The sequence below is a fragment of the Pieris napi genome, chromosome 13 (assembly GCF_905475465.1).
Source record: "Pieris napi chromosome 13, ilPieNapi1.2, whole genome shotgun sequence".
NCBI classification, from domain to species: domain Eukaryota; kingdom Metazoa; phylum Arthropoda; class Insecta; order Lepidoptera; family Pieridae; genus Pieris; species Pieris napi.
The window spans coordinates 3530996-3548516 of NC_062246.1; the positions used below are offsets into that span (position 1 = coordinate 3530996).

A 17521-nucleotide genomic window follows, 5' to 3' on the forward strand; every position below is an offset into this window, starting at 1 on the left:
TAAAAGAAGTTTTTAGTGATACATATATAATACTACCCCGATTAAAAATATTGATTGAAAAAAGTTCAAAAAATTTACTACATGCAAATTATAAAAAAAAAAATTTTTTTTAAATATTCATTAAACATACTCTGGACTGAAATTTGCTAGGCAACCCATATGGATTATATTTATTGACATATTAAATTAAATATAAAATAAGTTTCATTAAATAAGCATCTCGGTGAAGGTCGTTGTATAGCGGGATCTTATACTATAATGTTCAAGGCATCTGCACAAAATAGATAAAAGTAACAATTTTGTCAAATTTCATTACAAAAATGTCGATCGAGCCTATGATTTTTTTTATAAAACATTGCACAATTGCCACCTATTACTCCAAGGACAATTATTCTCTATCTTAACGTCATTCAACGTAAGCTGTTAACAATTTTCACTTTTAAACAGAAGTGTCGGAGTGGTCAGGAGTAATTAAACGAAATAAATTAATAAAGAAACTAGAATATCACAAACACGAAAAAGTTATCGCAGTTCTTGCTTTTCTTTAATTTTTTTCTCTGGTGTTTCTGAATCATTTTCTCTCGTTGGCAAAGGCCCGTGCTTCCACCCCGCCGGATATCCATTTAACTTGACGTCGTCCCACCATTCTTGTTGTCCCTTACCATAGATAACGAAAACGAAATTCGTTACGAATAGCACCACAAAGCACACCCAAAATGCCACTCGCCATTGTTTGAGGGTAGACTGAAAAATAATTTTTAATTAATTTTTTTAACACAAAGTACATTTATAATTCGATAATTACGATATACGAGCAAATTATACTCAATTCTCTAGATACTAACATTTGGAGTAAGAAGTCCAATCAGATATGGCGACACGATACCAGATATAGAGGATATTCCATTGACAATGGCTGTCGTAGTACCCGCATAGTTGGGCGTGATGTCTAGAACGTTAATTTTCATTCCACTGTAATATGCACTCATAAAGGCCATAGCAGCTACGAACCAGACCACAGCCAAGGTGGTGTTACAGCCAGAATATGAGGCTAAAATTATACATATACCAGGTCCGATGGCAGCTGAAAAATGAAAGTGTTCATGAATTAGAATAACGAACGAACGTTACGAAAAATTCCGTTACAATAATCAACAAGTTTGAGGTTATATATTTAAAAAATTTTTTCAAGCTCTTTTCCATACTCAAAGCTAAAACCTTCACTAATGTATGTATTTGAATTAGTGCGTGATACACTTGCATGGACACATTTATATGAACTACAAACTTATGTAAATAGTCCGTTCCTTCTAGCCATGATTCAGCTTTCGATACCTGGTTTCAGTTTTTGTAGGAATAATTGTAACACTGAAACTTGACTTCGGTGATCTCTTCCTGTGTCTGCCATATGCTGTCCAGTTTTTGGGTCTAAGGCTAGCTAAATGTGCAAATAGAAAGTAAGTCCATGAACAGTCGAGGATCCAACCTACGATCTCAGGGATGAGAGTCGCACGTTGAAGCCACTAGGCCAACACTGGTCTTACGTACAACACTCTCTTGTCTACTAATGATACCTACGCGATATATCTTTCAATATCAGCTAATGAACGACTGATAAAAATGTTCCTACATAAAACAAGTTCAAAAGTATAGGCACCCCGGTCTAAGTTTAAAATTGGAACAGCCACCAATTCGCGCAAGCAAAGTTATCTTAGCTGCAGGTGGAGTTTGATAAATATCTCGGAAAAGTTACATTGTAGGTGGGATAAGGAAATTGTTTTAACTAAAGTGAAACATACCAATCGTAGTAAATATTTTTCTTGCATTCTGTAAACTGTAGATGCCTCTATTTATACCAAAATCACTGAGGAATCCGAAGAATACTGATGTAAACCACATCGCGATATATGGCATTGAGGAAAGTATTCCAGTTGATTTTATATCGAATTTTAATACATCTGTCATGTATTTAGGAAGATCGGTGACCATTGTGTAGTAACCCCAATCATGACCAATCTGGAAGAAGATTTTATATTTTTACTAGCAGACCGGCCAAGCGATGCTGTGGCTAAGGTTTTTGTTATATGTATTACATAGTAGCAAACTATACAAGGGAAACGGTAGGAGAACACCAGTCATGGGGATGATAGCTTATGTTATACGTGGGTACTTTCAACACAGCGCCATCTGTTAGAATTGTGACTATTAATAATAAACAAATATTTTGCAATAAAATAATATTACGGGTATAAATTGAGATGTAAGCTATCCTATCTTTTATGTTGGATCAAACTACACACGGTGTGCAAATTTGATTGATATCGGTTCGGTAGTTTAGGGGTCCATAGCGGACAAACAACGTGACCCGTAATTTATATATATTAAGATATATCTTCTTTACTGTCTGGCTTTTAAAAAATATGTTTGCATAAATATAAGTGAAGATACGAAAATTCTTATTGCTATGATCATATTCAAACATTTTTATCGTTAAGATTTTCAATTTACGAAACATTTAAAATCTTCATCTTTCATCAAAGCAATTATAATTTTAAACTCCGTACAAACAATTATATAACAACTGAATTACAGATTAAATTTAGAAAATTTATGTAACCTTTATTTTCTTTAATGTGTGTTTACTAAATAATAATTGATTTTTTGTTAAAAATTATGGATATAATTTTCATTAAAAACTGTTCAGTATTCACTACTATTGTGTTCACTTAAGTTTCGTTATTGCAACTATGTCATGTATAAAGTCAATACTTACACCAGCTACAATCAGGGCCCAAAGCGGGACAGATCTGACCAGCGCCCTCCATGGAACTGGGTTTAATCTGATTTCATTATTTGAAAGAGATTCAACATTTTCGTTCAAGTACTTCTTTTCACGATCAGATATGTAGGGATGTGTATTCGGAGAACTATAACAGAGTATAATCTGAAAAGAAATATTAATTAGCAAAATATCTTATAAACTCTAGAATGCCAATATAGGTTGTATTAATGTAATCTATGTGCCACGCCCTATCATGTGATTAAGCCTTTTATGAATTTAAGCCTAGTGACTGGTGGTGAGACCCAATCTTAAGGCTTTTCAATTAATATATATGTCAACGTTAAATTGTAAATACCGTTAGATTGTAATCTATCTTGCGAGATTGTGAACTGTCGAAAGATTGTGAACCTTAATGTACTGCTTACAATTTAACGTATTATTATTCGGTAGATTGTAATCTATCGAAGTGAAACCGTCAAATTACAATCTTAAAATTATCAACTGTCCGAAGGCTGTCCCTGATTAGTCGGCTTTATATAGACCGTTATATGTCCATAGAGGCATAGACGGCCAGACCTGGAATGGAGCTTTCGTTTCCTACCAAAAAAAGTGATTCCCAGAAAATCTAGTCGTTTTAATGTAGAATATGAGAAAAACTATTCTACAAGCGTAGATTACAAATGATGGATCACACAGATACTGCCAATGATAGTGCTTGACAATAAATTGATATATGAGCTTGTTCGATTTTAAGCAAATCGAAATATGAATATTAGTAAAACCAACAATCATAGACAAATAATGATCACCTAATTGCCTATAAATAAATAATCTGCTAATTCTAATTACGTTATTGGACGTGATGTCATACATACCCAAGCAGCAAACCAGGCTAAGCCAACACCTCCGAAAAGGTAGAAGACATTCTCCCAGCTACTCTGGTGCATAATAAGACCGGAGAAATAAGATCCAGCGACGTTCCCGATTTGTGATCCTCCAAACACAATAGCTCCTATTACAGATCTCTCCGTCTTTGGTGCCCATTTGGATATCATCAACATCAAACCAGGCATTGTGGGTCCCTGAATAAGTCAAAAGTTTTAGTTTTAAGAAAATCAACGTTCGGTTCGAAGATAATTTATTTATCAATGAATTACAATTACTTAGTGAGAAAATGTAGAGGGGATTAGTTATGTATATAAAATAAATATATAGCCACAATATGTACAATATTTTTAATGTTTAAGTTTATTTTCAATTATTATTTGTAAGTCTCTCTTTTTAAATAATATTTGGATTACGATATGTTATATCTAATATATAAAATTCTCGAAATGTCTAAAACTCAAAATTACTCAACCGATTTTCGTGAAATTTTACAAAAATATTCGAATCGGACAACATGTATTTTACATCCCCCTAAATGTTAAGTGTGTTCCACTCCTTAATATTTTTTATGATACAGTATACAAAAATACATATCACAAGGCAGCAAGCAGGTAAAAACCTTCTGTGCCTGACAAACACTGTCGACTTTTTGGGTGCTGGTTTCCTCTCGATGTTTTCCTTCACCGCACAAGTGAGTATTGTTAAGAATTCTAATCAACGTATAATATGCTTTTTTTACCTTCTATGGTTCACATGGTTAAAAAATTAAATAAAAAATATGTTTATTATGGAACATAAGATACATGTATCACTTATTCCACGTCATTATATTTGAATTTGTAGGCATCCCTACTTATCGGCAAAGAAGACAGAGGGTGTAGGCCGAGAGAAAAAGCCGGCGTAAAAAACTCTCGGTACTCTTTTAAAATAGCAAATCAAGTAGTTCTATTAATTTCTTCTAATAAAAAAAATACTTACTTCACCAATACCTTCGAGTACCCTCAAAATGATAAGAGCAACTGCACCTCCAGTTTTCACTGCATACGGGGTTATAAATGTACAGATAGCAGTTGAGAGAAGACCGAGAGCAACTACCCATTTCCCACCGAACTTCTCTGCTAGCATTCCACCTGGTATGTGGGTAGCTATGTAACCAATATAGAATGCCCCAAGTATAAGTCCTTGGGTAGCTTCACTCCATTCGAATTTCACTGACTGAAGAAAGAGAAGAAAAGTTTATGACCGTATGAACATGAATGAAATTCAATATATTGTTTTATAAAAAAGGCGTGGGTCACGTGAAGCGTTTACGCACCATTTTTTTAATATTTGCGCAATTATACCTATCATATACAGTATTTATTGAAGGTAAAGGAAAATATTCCGTGGAATTCAGCACGTCTGAGATGCACAATCGTCAAGGTGAATCATGAATTAAAGATGATTACCGGAAACAGGAAGGAAAAAGATTCGAATATGAGGTTAAGGGACTGTTTATTTTTGAGGTAAGCTTTCTGATAAGTTGAAGGATACTGTGTTTACAATATTATTAACCTACATAGTAATAATAATAATTTAACATGGATGAATAGAATAGTAAAACAAATATAAAAAGTTTTGTCCCTGTGGCATTGTACCTTTAACGATGGCAGCATTTCGTCACTGTATTGCTTATACTTAATAGTTGAGCAAGGAAAGCACCAGCTCTGAGTCACCGCTACTATCTACCAGGCGCCTAAATCTTTCATTAGCAACTATGCACTTGAACCCCACGGCCCAAGAAACTCTACTCCATAGGGAAAAATCAATGTCGGAGGAAAGACTTATATTTGAGAGGAACTCTCATATTTTCCGAGGGAGGTGAGACGCGGCTAACATATCTACACAAGTAGCATCCCATAACAAAGCCCATCCCATCCTTAAGCTAGCTATATATTTGTAAGTCTAAATCTACTCTCGTACATTACTTATTACTCTAAGCACAATAAGTATCATTATGTATTAGACTAATCGCAATGAATTTAACAACGTACAAGGCTACGATTTTCAAAGCGTCCAAATTAATCACACACATTTTATTTGTTATTGATTATCAAAACTAAAGTACCGTTGTGCAAGTAGCCCTTTATCAAAATTTACATTGGTTGACTGTATGAGGATAAAACTTTTCATTGTTAACCTAAATAATTAGCGCGAATAGCCTGCATAATTATGTATGTATTATAACCGTGGCACAGATGTTTATATATTCTATATAGATAAAAGTAATTTTATTTGGCCTTGTAAGGAGAATCTTATTACTATAATATGGAAGTTTGCTAAAAACATATTATATATTGTATTTGTTATTACTCATAAAGTTCTCGTGTCACAATGTTAGTTACCATACTCCTCCGAGACGGCTTGACCGATTTGTATCAAATTTTATATGCATATTCAGTAGGTCTGAGAATCGGCTACTATCTATCTTTTAATCCCGTAAGTGATAAGGGATGTCCACCCCAAAAAAAAATTTTGTTTCTATTTTTTTATGATACAGCATACAAAAATAGATACAACCCCTAATTTTCACCCCTTTACGATCAATCCGTATTTTTTATTATTGTACATAGATATTTTTATTGAACTAAAATAATATTTCCTAGAAATAATATATATGGCAAAACAAATGTTTGCCGGGTCAGCTAGTTTACATATAACTTTTTTAAATGATGTGGCGGACTATGTCGGTCTTATTAAATGTCCAGTGTAACCGAAGTATAGCGCAATTATCGTAATTATAATTTAGCACAGAATTGCTTATTTACAAAAACTTATAGAAAGCTGAATCAGAGGCCCATAAATCAGTTATGCAATCAATGCGTACCGAATTAATTATTAAATTCAAAGCTACCTTCATGGTTCAATTGGTATATGGGCTATCTAATAACAGTGCAAAGAAAAAGATCTTCTTACTGAACTCTATCTAAATACATAAATTTATATCAAATTGCTTATAAGGTGGCACATAGTTTATAGTAAAATTATATAATAACCCTAAACTGTGAAAAGCCAAATGTGAGTTATTTTTAATTTAATTAAAAGCAAGCCCCAATGAGTTTGAATGTCTGAAACCTACAAACTAGACGCATCGCAAATCTCCAAATCAATCGTCAATGATTAGCGTTACCCAAAGACTCGTAGTTTATCCCGTTGCCATGTTATATTTTAAGGGTTCAACGAACTTTAGCTATTTGCAAAATTTGAATTATATAATAAGCCTTTTGGTCACAATAATTTTTATTCGTTTTTACTACAAAGTAGAATTTGTATGTATTACAGTAGTAGTAAAATTATAATGAATAGTTCACATTGACAATCCCTGACGCGCGCATATTATTTCTAAATCTTACGAATAAAGAAGTTATGATTTGTGAAATCCCAATATGCATTAAAAAGCGATGTGATAGTAGTGAAACACTTATAAACTATACTACTAAATGAGAATTAATGTTTGCTAACAACAAATAGAATTTTCTTAAACATAACTAAAGTTAACCGTTAAAGTAAAGTGGCGCAAAAAGGAGTGAAAACCTTATCGGAAAAAAATGCCTCTAAAATGTACATTTAATCTAAAGATGAGTCATAAGGTAGATTTATTCTTAAGAATCCATACATTCCATACACATAATAATCGTCGTATATTCGTAATATAGATCGACTCATTTGTTAAGTTAGATTATCCTACTATAACCAAATTTAAACAATGTACAAAATTTATTGATGTCGCCGACAGCTCAAAGATAGTCGCGCGCCGCGCAATACTTCGTGCTTGCACATCTAGAAATGTAACTATCTTTTGTGTAAAGATTACAAAATCATATGCTGTTATATATGGTTTTTACATTAAGTTTAATAGCGTAGGTTAACCCAATTTAATCAAACGTGAATCTATTGAATTTATTACAAAGATACATATATCGATACGTCTCGGTCGTAAATATTATTTTAAATTTAACAAACCAGAATTTTATCTCAATTTGTTTGTATGGAAAAAAATTGGGTTTTTAGTTACATTTTCCTTGTACGAAAATATGCATATTATACCTATACTCTTGCATCTCATAAAAAATGTCAAAACTTGTTTGCTACGTTGTACATATTACGAGAAATAAAGGTGTATGCGCATTATGTTAAAAGAAAAATATATTGATAGGAGGTCTTACTGTATATTATAAGCATAGTAACTTCATACTTACACCGTCATCTATTAAATAATCTCCTATGTCATTGGTAGAGTTTACGACGTTAAAATCCGGACACGCATCCGGATCATAGTTCACACTTCCAACTTCCGGTGCGGCTTTCTTCTTCACCATTTGTGTGATCGCCAGATTCAAACATTGACGTAATGTGAAGGCATTTGCCATGGTTAGCAATCCCATTATTGCTAACACATATCGCTGAGGTATTATGAATACTGAAAAAATAATAATCAAATGTTTACAAACCATGTATGATAAAGGAAAATCGTGAGATTTGACATCTGATCATAGGTACGTGTTGGTTTTTGATGCTTAGTAATGAAGGTTTTATTGCAACGTAGGATAATAGCACACCTCTAGCCTCACTCTCAAGACTATTTGACCCCCGTTAACTCTCTTAACCTCGGCGCTGAACTGTTTTCTAAGCGCAATTAATACTTACTAAGACGAAGTTAAAAATACCCTAAATCCACGAGCATGTGTTCGGGGACACATAGAAAAATAGTCAAGGAGAGTGTTCAGAGGAGTTGTTCGGTACACCTGCAGCCGAGTTTCATTATCGGACGTCAAGGCAATATACAAAATACCATACGTATCACCACGACGTTGGCGTTCCACAACTAAGCGTTTTCTAAGGCAGTTTTTGCCGCGCACCACCATTATGTGCCTCTGAAGTATTTACGATCCAATTCGACTAAGTGTCAAGAAAAGAGCAAACCGATTCTTGAAAGGCCGGCAACGCACTTGCGAGCCTTCTGGCAATGTGAGTGTCCATGGGCGGTATCACTTAACATCAGATGAGCCTCCTGCCCGTTTGCATCATATTACATAAAAAAAGGAAACGGTAATTACACTCTTGTGACAGAATGCAATTAAAACGAACAATATTAAGAATATATGCAAAACAAAACATCGGCATAATATATAATAATGTGAGTTCTATTTAAGAAGACCATATAATTTCAATAGAGAGTAGTATTGACTATATTAAGAACAATCGCGCTTTTATACGTAACAGTATTACTATTATTTTATAGTTTTTATACATATTTACTTAATTTTATTCTTGGCTGAAAATTTAAATCATTGGCCGGAAATAATTATCTGCTTTTAAGTAAATCTCTTTTTATTTATTAACAAAATAAATCGCAGCTGTGGAGTTTCGATAAATAGGTTTTTTTTGTTGAACTTACATTGTTTTTAGTCCATAATTTGTATATAAAAGTATATTTACTATAAAATATAAATTTAAAAAGCCTTTATATAAATAATACTTATTAAACGATAATAATATGTTTTATTGTTTAAAATAAAGTTTCAATTAAACTTTTTATTTATAAATAAATATTAAAATTAACTTACGTTTTGACACCACGAGCCTCCATCCCGTCAACATTTTGAACACGTTGTCTCGATATGGTAAAGAAATAACGAATAAAGACTACAGCCTTCACTTGTACCTGACTGACAAACTAATCATGCATTAAATTGTCTTCGATAGAGCAAAGTTATGTGATGCGGAAATAGCACTTATTCCATTGATAAAGCTAACAATTTGGTGTACGTTTTTTTTTACTATCATATTTTACGATCTCTATGAAGTGTTTGAAGAAAGGTCAATAGGATATACTTTCAATATGGCGCTTTGAAATTGCAAAACAACGAATGGTGCAGAGTGCAAAGACGTAAACCCACTATTGTGTCAATATATTTTATTACCTATAATTTATTTTTTTTAAATTACTAGCAGTTAATTATAAATATAAAAGTAATTTTTAAATTATACTACTACATTTCTGTTTTATTTTAAATTACTATTATAATTTTTGTTTTAAATTACTTTTATGTTATGTTTTAAATTACTATTACTATTATTAATAAATTACTACATATTATGTAATTAGTTATAACTAAAGATTAAAGTAATTTAAGTACCTGAAGTTCTAAAAAGAATGTAATAATGTGTCAAATAACACATTTCTACATTCACCATAGATCAAATCTTATTGATTTATTAATGGAACTATTTTTAGATTCTTTTTCATTATAGAACAGGAGGAAAATAAGTATTAAGTGTAAAGTGATACGGCAGCTCATGCACACTCACTGCCAGAAGGTTAACGTGATGCGTTGCCGACCTTTCTTCGGAGTCATTTAATAAAGAGTGCTTAAGCGTGTTGTTTATAGGATATAAAAAACCTTAAAAGGTGGTTTACAATTGCCTAAAGTCTACTTAATAGTTATTTATATTTTTGAGGAAAAGTTTGTCGAAAGTGATTTTGAAACTACACGCTAAAAAGTATTAATAAAAATAAAAAAATCAGTCTTACTACAACCTCTTTAAGTCTTGACTTCAGATTTCTGAATCAGTTTCATGATCATTTTTTAAATATAATAGGCAAGTAGGTGATCAGCCTCCAGTACCTGACACACGACTTTTTGGGTCTAAGACACGTCGGTTTCCTCGCGATGCTTTCCTTCACCGTTCGAGCAAATGTTAAATGCGCACATAGAAAGAAAGTCAATTGGTGCACAGCCAGGGATCGAACCTACGACCTCAGGTATGAGATTCGCACGCTGAAGCCACTAGGCCAACACTGCTCTAAAAAAAAGTATATTACCGAAAGCAATATTATTCCTGAATGATCAAAACTGTTTTCCAGTTACATTTAAGATCAGTTAACATTCGCACATTACATTACGCTTGCAACTGAATAGAAAACTGAAGCTACGTTAAAGTAATTGACACAGCAATTATTTCCCCATGATAAAGAGAACGAGGTAATTATATTGTGTCTTTTGACATTGATTGATGATTGAATAACATTGAAAAATGTTATTTTCATTGTATGCTAGTTCAATCTATTTCACTTACTAACTTCAAAAGACACCCTAGGTTACACGTGAAATAAAAAGCCTGGACATAGGCTGCAGCTGTTAGTAACAATTAGTTATTCACTTGTTTTCATGAATAATCAACAGCAAAACTCTTTTAGCGTGCGTTTTTGTCTTAATATTTATTTTTAATCGTAACTTTAGCAGTTATATATAAAAGCTTATTGCATTTTAGATGAACGGAGCAGAATTTTGCATAGATGTTTTATTTTTACTCCGAATTTTTTTAAAGTAATAAGAGGCAAACGGGCAGGATGCTCATCTGATGTTAAGTGATACCGCCGCCTATGGACACTCACATTGCCAGAAGACTCGCAAGTGCGTTGCCGGCCTCTTGCCGAAAATGTGATCAATTGCCTAAGCAATAGAAAAATATAACTTTGCCTTTGTGCGTTGTCAAACACATATATGTCACAAGGCACGTGAATATACTTTTTAGACACGATTATTGATATAGAAAAAATTCTATAGATAATAATAACCTCAAGAGAAGATTAAGATTATTTTCTTTTTTTGATAGATTTCAAGATATGTATCGCCACTAAGGTTAGCACACGATGTTTTTTGCTTCCGGTTTTGTTATTTTATAATTCTTAACATGATTAATTCGTACGAATTTTTGTTATTTGCCATAGATTTCAAACATAAATAACAGCATTATTCATTTATTTAGGAAACATTTTGTTTACTAATAATGGTTAAAAAAGGGTGAAAAACGCATGAAAACAACTCTCCCTCGGGAACTCTTACTTTTTTTTAAATATTAACAAATGAATGCCCGACGAAGATTATTAATCCTGATATGATGGATAACCTATATATGGTTTAAACCAGGGTAAAGTCTAGACCATCGGTATTCATTTGTCATAATTAAATACATTGCAATAATACAATACTAAGACTAAGATCACAGAACACTCAATAGCTCAAATAACGTCAAGTTCGATTACGTCATGCATGTTTGTAACAGATTAAAATAATAAAAAAATCAAAACATAATTTTATTTGAATGACTTTTTTGCTTGTTTAATTTTTAATGTATGGGATTTATAATGTATTTTTCGTTTTATTTATTTAAAATTTCCTAAAATCTTGAAATGTTATTGTTGTTGTATGTTTATTGAATTTTATATTTTCCAATTAAGATAATTATAAAGTTGTTACGACATACAGCCTTATAAAACGTCGAGTAAGGTCAGTACGGTATTTGTTCTTCTTAATTCATTTTATATGAAAAACATGGTTACCATGGTAACAAACTACTAGGTACTAACTGAATTCGCGTTGTATACGGCTATGGTTGTCTCTATCGCATCTATGTCGACCCATCGCATGTATGTGAAAAATTGTGATAAAAAGAGCTTACTATATACTTTAAATTGTTTTTACGAGCTTGGCAGCAAGCCATATTACACCTAAGGTATGTTATTGAATTATTACGTCACAATAATTGCTTATTTATAATATAATAAACATATATATTTATAACATTAAACAACATTTTTTCCCACGATACATTGTTAGGTTTCTATGGTTATGTGGAAGGTATGTGATCATCAAAATCACTAGAATCTGTAATAGAAACAGGTCAGACATACCTAATATGGTTAACGCGATTAATACTTTGTATCAATTCAATCAAATAACAAGTAACTAGCTTTTTAATATTTGGTTACTAATATTTCTTTAATTACACAAATACTTAAAACAATAAAGTAAGCAATGGTGATGATTTAGCAAGTAAAAATTATTCTAAATTTGAAATAATGACAGGCAATTTTCAATCTCAGATTGTCTTAAGAGAAAAAGAGGGCGTGTCTGCAGTGAATGCAGATAGTCTAAAGATTTTGATGATAGTTTGATGTAGGAGGACATTTTACCAGTACTAACTAGAGTGAAAACAGTTTTGTTGATTACATACTTGAAAATTCATTTGAAGAAACATTATGGGTTGCACAGCTAGATGAATGGGTGAGTGAATATTTTGTGTAGTTTCGTCGTAACGCTAAGCTAACTAGCAGAGCATTTTAACATTACAATATTTTTGAAACTTTTGATACTGGTATTCTTATAGTAGGATTTTTTTCTTTGGATTCTTATGATCTTGCAGTTGCAAGGTAAAACCCTAATGTGTATATTTATAAACATTAATATTTCATAACCTTTTATATCAAATATAAATATTTGGAACAAGACACCTAGCCGCGTAGCTTCAACCGCGTTAAATTCACATAATCCTCATGAACAAGTACGGCCACAAAATATCTAAATTTTGAAATGTTCGCTGTACATCTTTTATATACTCTCAATTATATATTATATATGTAATATAATATATATAATATTGTCCCAGAGCTGGTGCTTTCCTCGCTTAGCGAATAAGTATCGCAATACAGCGAGGAAATGCTGCCAGCGTTAAAGGTACACTGCCACGGAGACCTAATTTTGATTTTGTTTAATATTCTTTTTATTATTACTATGTAGGTTAAAAAATTGTAAATACTTGTTATGATTTCTAATAAAATGTAATATATAATTCTATGCCTTTGTTAAAATAATTGCAACATATTTGCGTATATTTGATATTTTCTATACGCGCTTCATCTAAAGAAATATAAATATTAAATAACAAAGTGTTTGTACATTATAAATTTTCTTATTTGCGCAGCATATATCTTCTCCATATCCCTAATCTCATGTATAACTGCTGATATTGTATGGGCTGAATTGTGTCTTAAATTTGCGTATTTTATTATATTATTTATTTATCGTAGCTGTCTGGCAACAATCGCACAAGATTTTTTTATGGACATGTATCCCAGATAATGCTATGAACGTTCGAATGGTTTTCTTAAAAATTAATAAACTTAATTCGCAATATCAACAAACAAATAAATTGCTTATTAAAATCTTTTTCAATTATAAACTATTGATTGATTGTTAATTCAAATTTGATCTAAGTGAGTTTTAAGGGTAAAAAACGGTTTACCGATTTTCGGCAAAACTAAAAGTCCTATCAAAGAAAGTTAAATGGCAAAGTTGTAGGTAATAAAAAGATCTAAAACTTTTGTATGCACAAATTTTTCACATAACCTCAAAATTGGTATGAAAAATTCAAAAAACCAACTTTTTGGTTTTTTATTTTTATCTTTTACAAAAATTTATTTTTTTAAACGAAATTTGTTGAAAACTTACCTTATTATGTCCCAAATATACTTTAATTTATTTGATTAAAAATATTTATTTTTTCACCTTATTTTGAATTAATATCGAAAAAACACCCTAATTTTCAATCGAAAATTCTGACGTCAAAATTTCAGCTTTTTTCAAAAAGTTGGTGTGCTTTCAGTTCGTTGAAATCTCTTCTTTCCTATGGTAAAAAAATATATATATATTACCATAGTAAATCTTCTCAGAAAATGCAAAACATCGTATGCAGTAACGCCCAGACCCGTCATACCCTTCCCTACTTCTCTATGAAATACGAAAATTTTAGCCCATCTAAAGGCTAAAAATACGGACGTTGAAAAGGAAAAATCTAAAAAGGAAGTTAAACAATAAACAGATTGATTATGACATAAATGTAAATATATTCTAAATTTTTTCCAAATAATTTTTTTTAGTTGGAAAGAGACAGTAAAATTTAGAAATTAATACAATATAAATAAGAATGAAATAAATAATTAAACATTTTTATGTATGTCAATTATGTAGAAATATTAAGTACAGTACAACAATTTTCACTTATAATGAGACGAAATGTACAGTTAACAAATAAGAATTTCATAATGAATAAAACAACTACTTAATACTTTTCTTGAAGCAACGACCAGAGAAAATTTTCACAAAAAATTATCAGTATAATACCATGTAGGTTGTACCACGTGACGTCGAATGGTGCAATTCTATTGGCCGATATTTGGGTCGGAAAAATAATCAGGATAATACCATGTAGGTTGTACCACGTGACGTCGAATGGTGCAATTCTATTGGCCGATATTTGGGTCGGAAAAATAATCACTATTAATTATATTTTGTTTCGGTAGCGTGTCATATTTTTGTAAATAGAATATGATTAAAATCAAACAAATACCAAAGATTTTTTTGATACCGTTTTTTTATATTGCTACACATAAAAACTAACAATTCTCTTAACAAAAATATAGTAGCCTGGGATATTTATTTTATATTAATAAATATAAAAATAATAAATTAAAATACAATTTTATATTGAAATGGCCGCACATCTAGATATGCCCTCTGGGAGGTTAATGCTACTTACCAATACCAATAATTCAATATTATTAAAAAAAAACTTGAGAGGTGTCAAGGGACAATCCGGATCCGGATGTAACAAAGTTCCTTTCGATTAATTTATATTTTAATTGGTATCATAACAGTATGATAGATTTTCTCGACACCAATATTATATTTCATCGTCTATTAAAGTTTTAAGAGACCAGGAATCTAAAAGTGGAAGAAGTACGATGTCGTTGTGCTACGCAGCGATTACAAAACAAAATAACCTAAATATAAATTAAGTGGCACAATTAATAAGCATATAACGTATTTCGTAGTTGTTGTTTTAATTCAGTCTTATCTGGTTCATCTCCTTGTATAAGCTGTTCTCGTTGTGATATTAGTTCCCTAATTTTTTAATTCGCAGAATTTCATGACATTTTTATTTTGCTAGAAAACTAGGGAAAACCCCGCAATTTTGTACAGGGATTCTGGTGAACGTTTACTACGACTAATTTAGTTAAGTGATCCAAAAATAATTTTCAAAAAAACCAACATAAGGTGTTCCCAGGCGGTCACCCATCCAAGCACTGACCTATCCCGACGTTGCTTAACTTCGGTGATCAGACGACAACCGGTGTATTACAATAGCAAATAGCAAAAAAGTGTCGTTCCAACTTTTGGCCTTAATTTTTTCCGTCTATCCCCCTTTCGCAACGCGCGATAAGGAACTTCGTTCAATTTTGCCAATTTTCGATTTATAATATATGACACATTCAGAGATTTTCATAGTGCCAACTAATTCTCATCTATCAATGCGTATGTGACAGAAGAGAGGCAAAGTAGGCGCTTACGATTAGGGGCACGTTTGTAAGCCCTTGCAATCTACACGCGCAGATAGTGAATAGTGATATACAAAGTGTGATAAAAATGACACAATCAAAAGTGGTATTAATTTTTTTTCGATTGTGTCAATTTCTTACAAAATCCATCGTGACGTAACATATCTGAAGTGTTTTTAAGTGACAGATTATCACTTGATATGCCGTTATCTGGGGGTTTAAACTTGTTTTGATGTTTCGTTACGAGGGGTCTGATACAAAACAAGACACGATTATTATATTGATTTTTCTAAAAAAATGTTGCGATTTCCTAAACCGGAGTTACATCAAGAGATTATAGCCAGATGCACTCATTCTCCTATGCAATATTTTCTTGACTTCAGACTGAACCAATGTGGTTGTGCCAATTAATGTTCAATAATAAAAATGAGTAGCTGTTTTCTTGTTTGCTTCAGGATGTTTGTGAAATTATTAAAACACATTTTTATTAAAATCGCGAAGATCAATTAAGATATATATACGCAATTTAAAGTATCATATCGATTTTATATTTTAGATGTAATATTATGTGTATGTATGTAGATTGCATTCAATGGGTTAGGGGGCGTCCATAAATTACGTGAGGTGTTTAAGGGGGGGGAGGGGGTCGAGTAAAATCTCATTTATTCTTACGTTGGAGAGGGGGGGGGGGTCTCGGCAAGTATCACGCAATTTTTTTTCTGATTGAAAACGCTTGACCCTAAACCATCTCTGCAACTTCCCGCTAACTCCATACCTAAACGCTCAACATTTCACTTATTTTGTTTTTGAGCTCTTCAAGCTCAATAGTACGAATTCTGTGTTATTTTGAGTTCTCCGAGCTCAAAAAGATAGCTTCTTACGCGTGTAAGTAAGAAACCCACATTTTGAAAAATGTCACGTGAGATTGGGGGAGGGGGTTGAATAAAATCTCACGACATCTCACCAGGGGGGGAGGGAGGTACAGAAAATTTAAAAAACACCTCACGTAATTTATGGACGCCCCCTTATAGTTTTAATAGTACGTAAAATGATGCTAATTGCTATTATAGGAAAAAATCCAAACAAAATGAAGATTTAAATACCTAGTCCAGCCATAAGTTCTGTTACAAATGAATATGCATTTTTTCAACTTTTAAATTATTTTGAATTTGGAACACGTATGTTTTAAAAACTTATTTCGATTTTACGTCATTTCACATATTTTTTCGTGTTCACTATCAAATTACAATATGGAATGGGGTGTTAAAGGAAATAGGGTTGCAGTGATGGCCTTGCACAAAGTGGGTATGGAGCCGTCGGTCATATTCCAGACACTTCAAAAGCTTGGTATCAGCCGTATGTTCGTAAATCGTAATATCAACAGTTACAACACTTCGTATGTCGAAGACCAGGAAAGATCAGGGCGGCCGCGTGCTGTTAGAACTACAAAGGCTGTTAATACTGTTAAAGCCAGAATTCGTCGAAACCCCATTAGGAAGCAAAAAATCTCTTTTTATTATTTAAATCTAGTGATATTTTTGAGCTTATAACTCCATTTAAGTAAATAGAAAACACTATCAATAAATAAGCAGGGATATTAAAAAATAATTTATTGATACAAAATCAATTAC

At 32.1% G+C, this 17521-nt stretch overlaps 1 protein-coding gene across 1 annotated transcript; it reads right to left on the reverse strand.

The window, feature by feature from the left end:
- Positions 1–436: 436 nt before the first annotated feature.
- On the reverse strand, positions 437–9544 carry LOC125055038 (putative inorganic phosphate cotransporter). Its single transcript, XM_047657242.1, has 8 exons — positions 9277–9544; positions 7909–8129; positions 4649–4885; positions 3658–3864; positions 2774–2944; positions 1800–2016; positions 846–1084; positions 437–744 (listed from the first exon to the last, which is right to left on the reverse strand). Exons 1-8 carry the CDS (start codon positions 9308–9310, stop codon positions 523–525), a joined length of 1548 nt encoding a protein of 515 aa, XP_047513198.1. The 5' UTR covers positions 9311–9544; the 3' UTR covers positions 437–522.
- Positions 9545–17521: the final 7977 nt, after the last annotated feature.

Excerpts from the sequence above, each read along its gene's own strand:
- LOC125055038 (XM_047657242.1), bottom strand. The coding sequence starts at position 9,310 with ATGTTGACGGGATGGAGGCTCGTGGTGTCAAAAC. Across the intron at positions 8,130-9,276 it reads GAGGCTCGTGGTGTCAAAAC|TATTCATAATACCTCAGCGA; the intron begins GTAAGTTAATTT and ends TTATTTTTTCAG. Across the intron at positions 1,085-1,799 it reads AAAAATATTTACTACGATTG|CTGCCATCGGACCTGGTATA; the intron begins GTATGTTTCACT and ends TTCATTTTTCAG.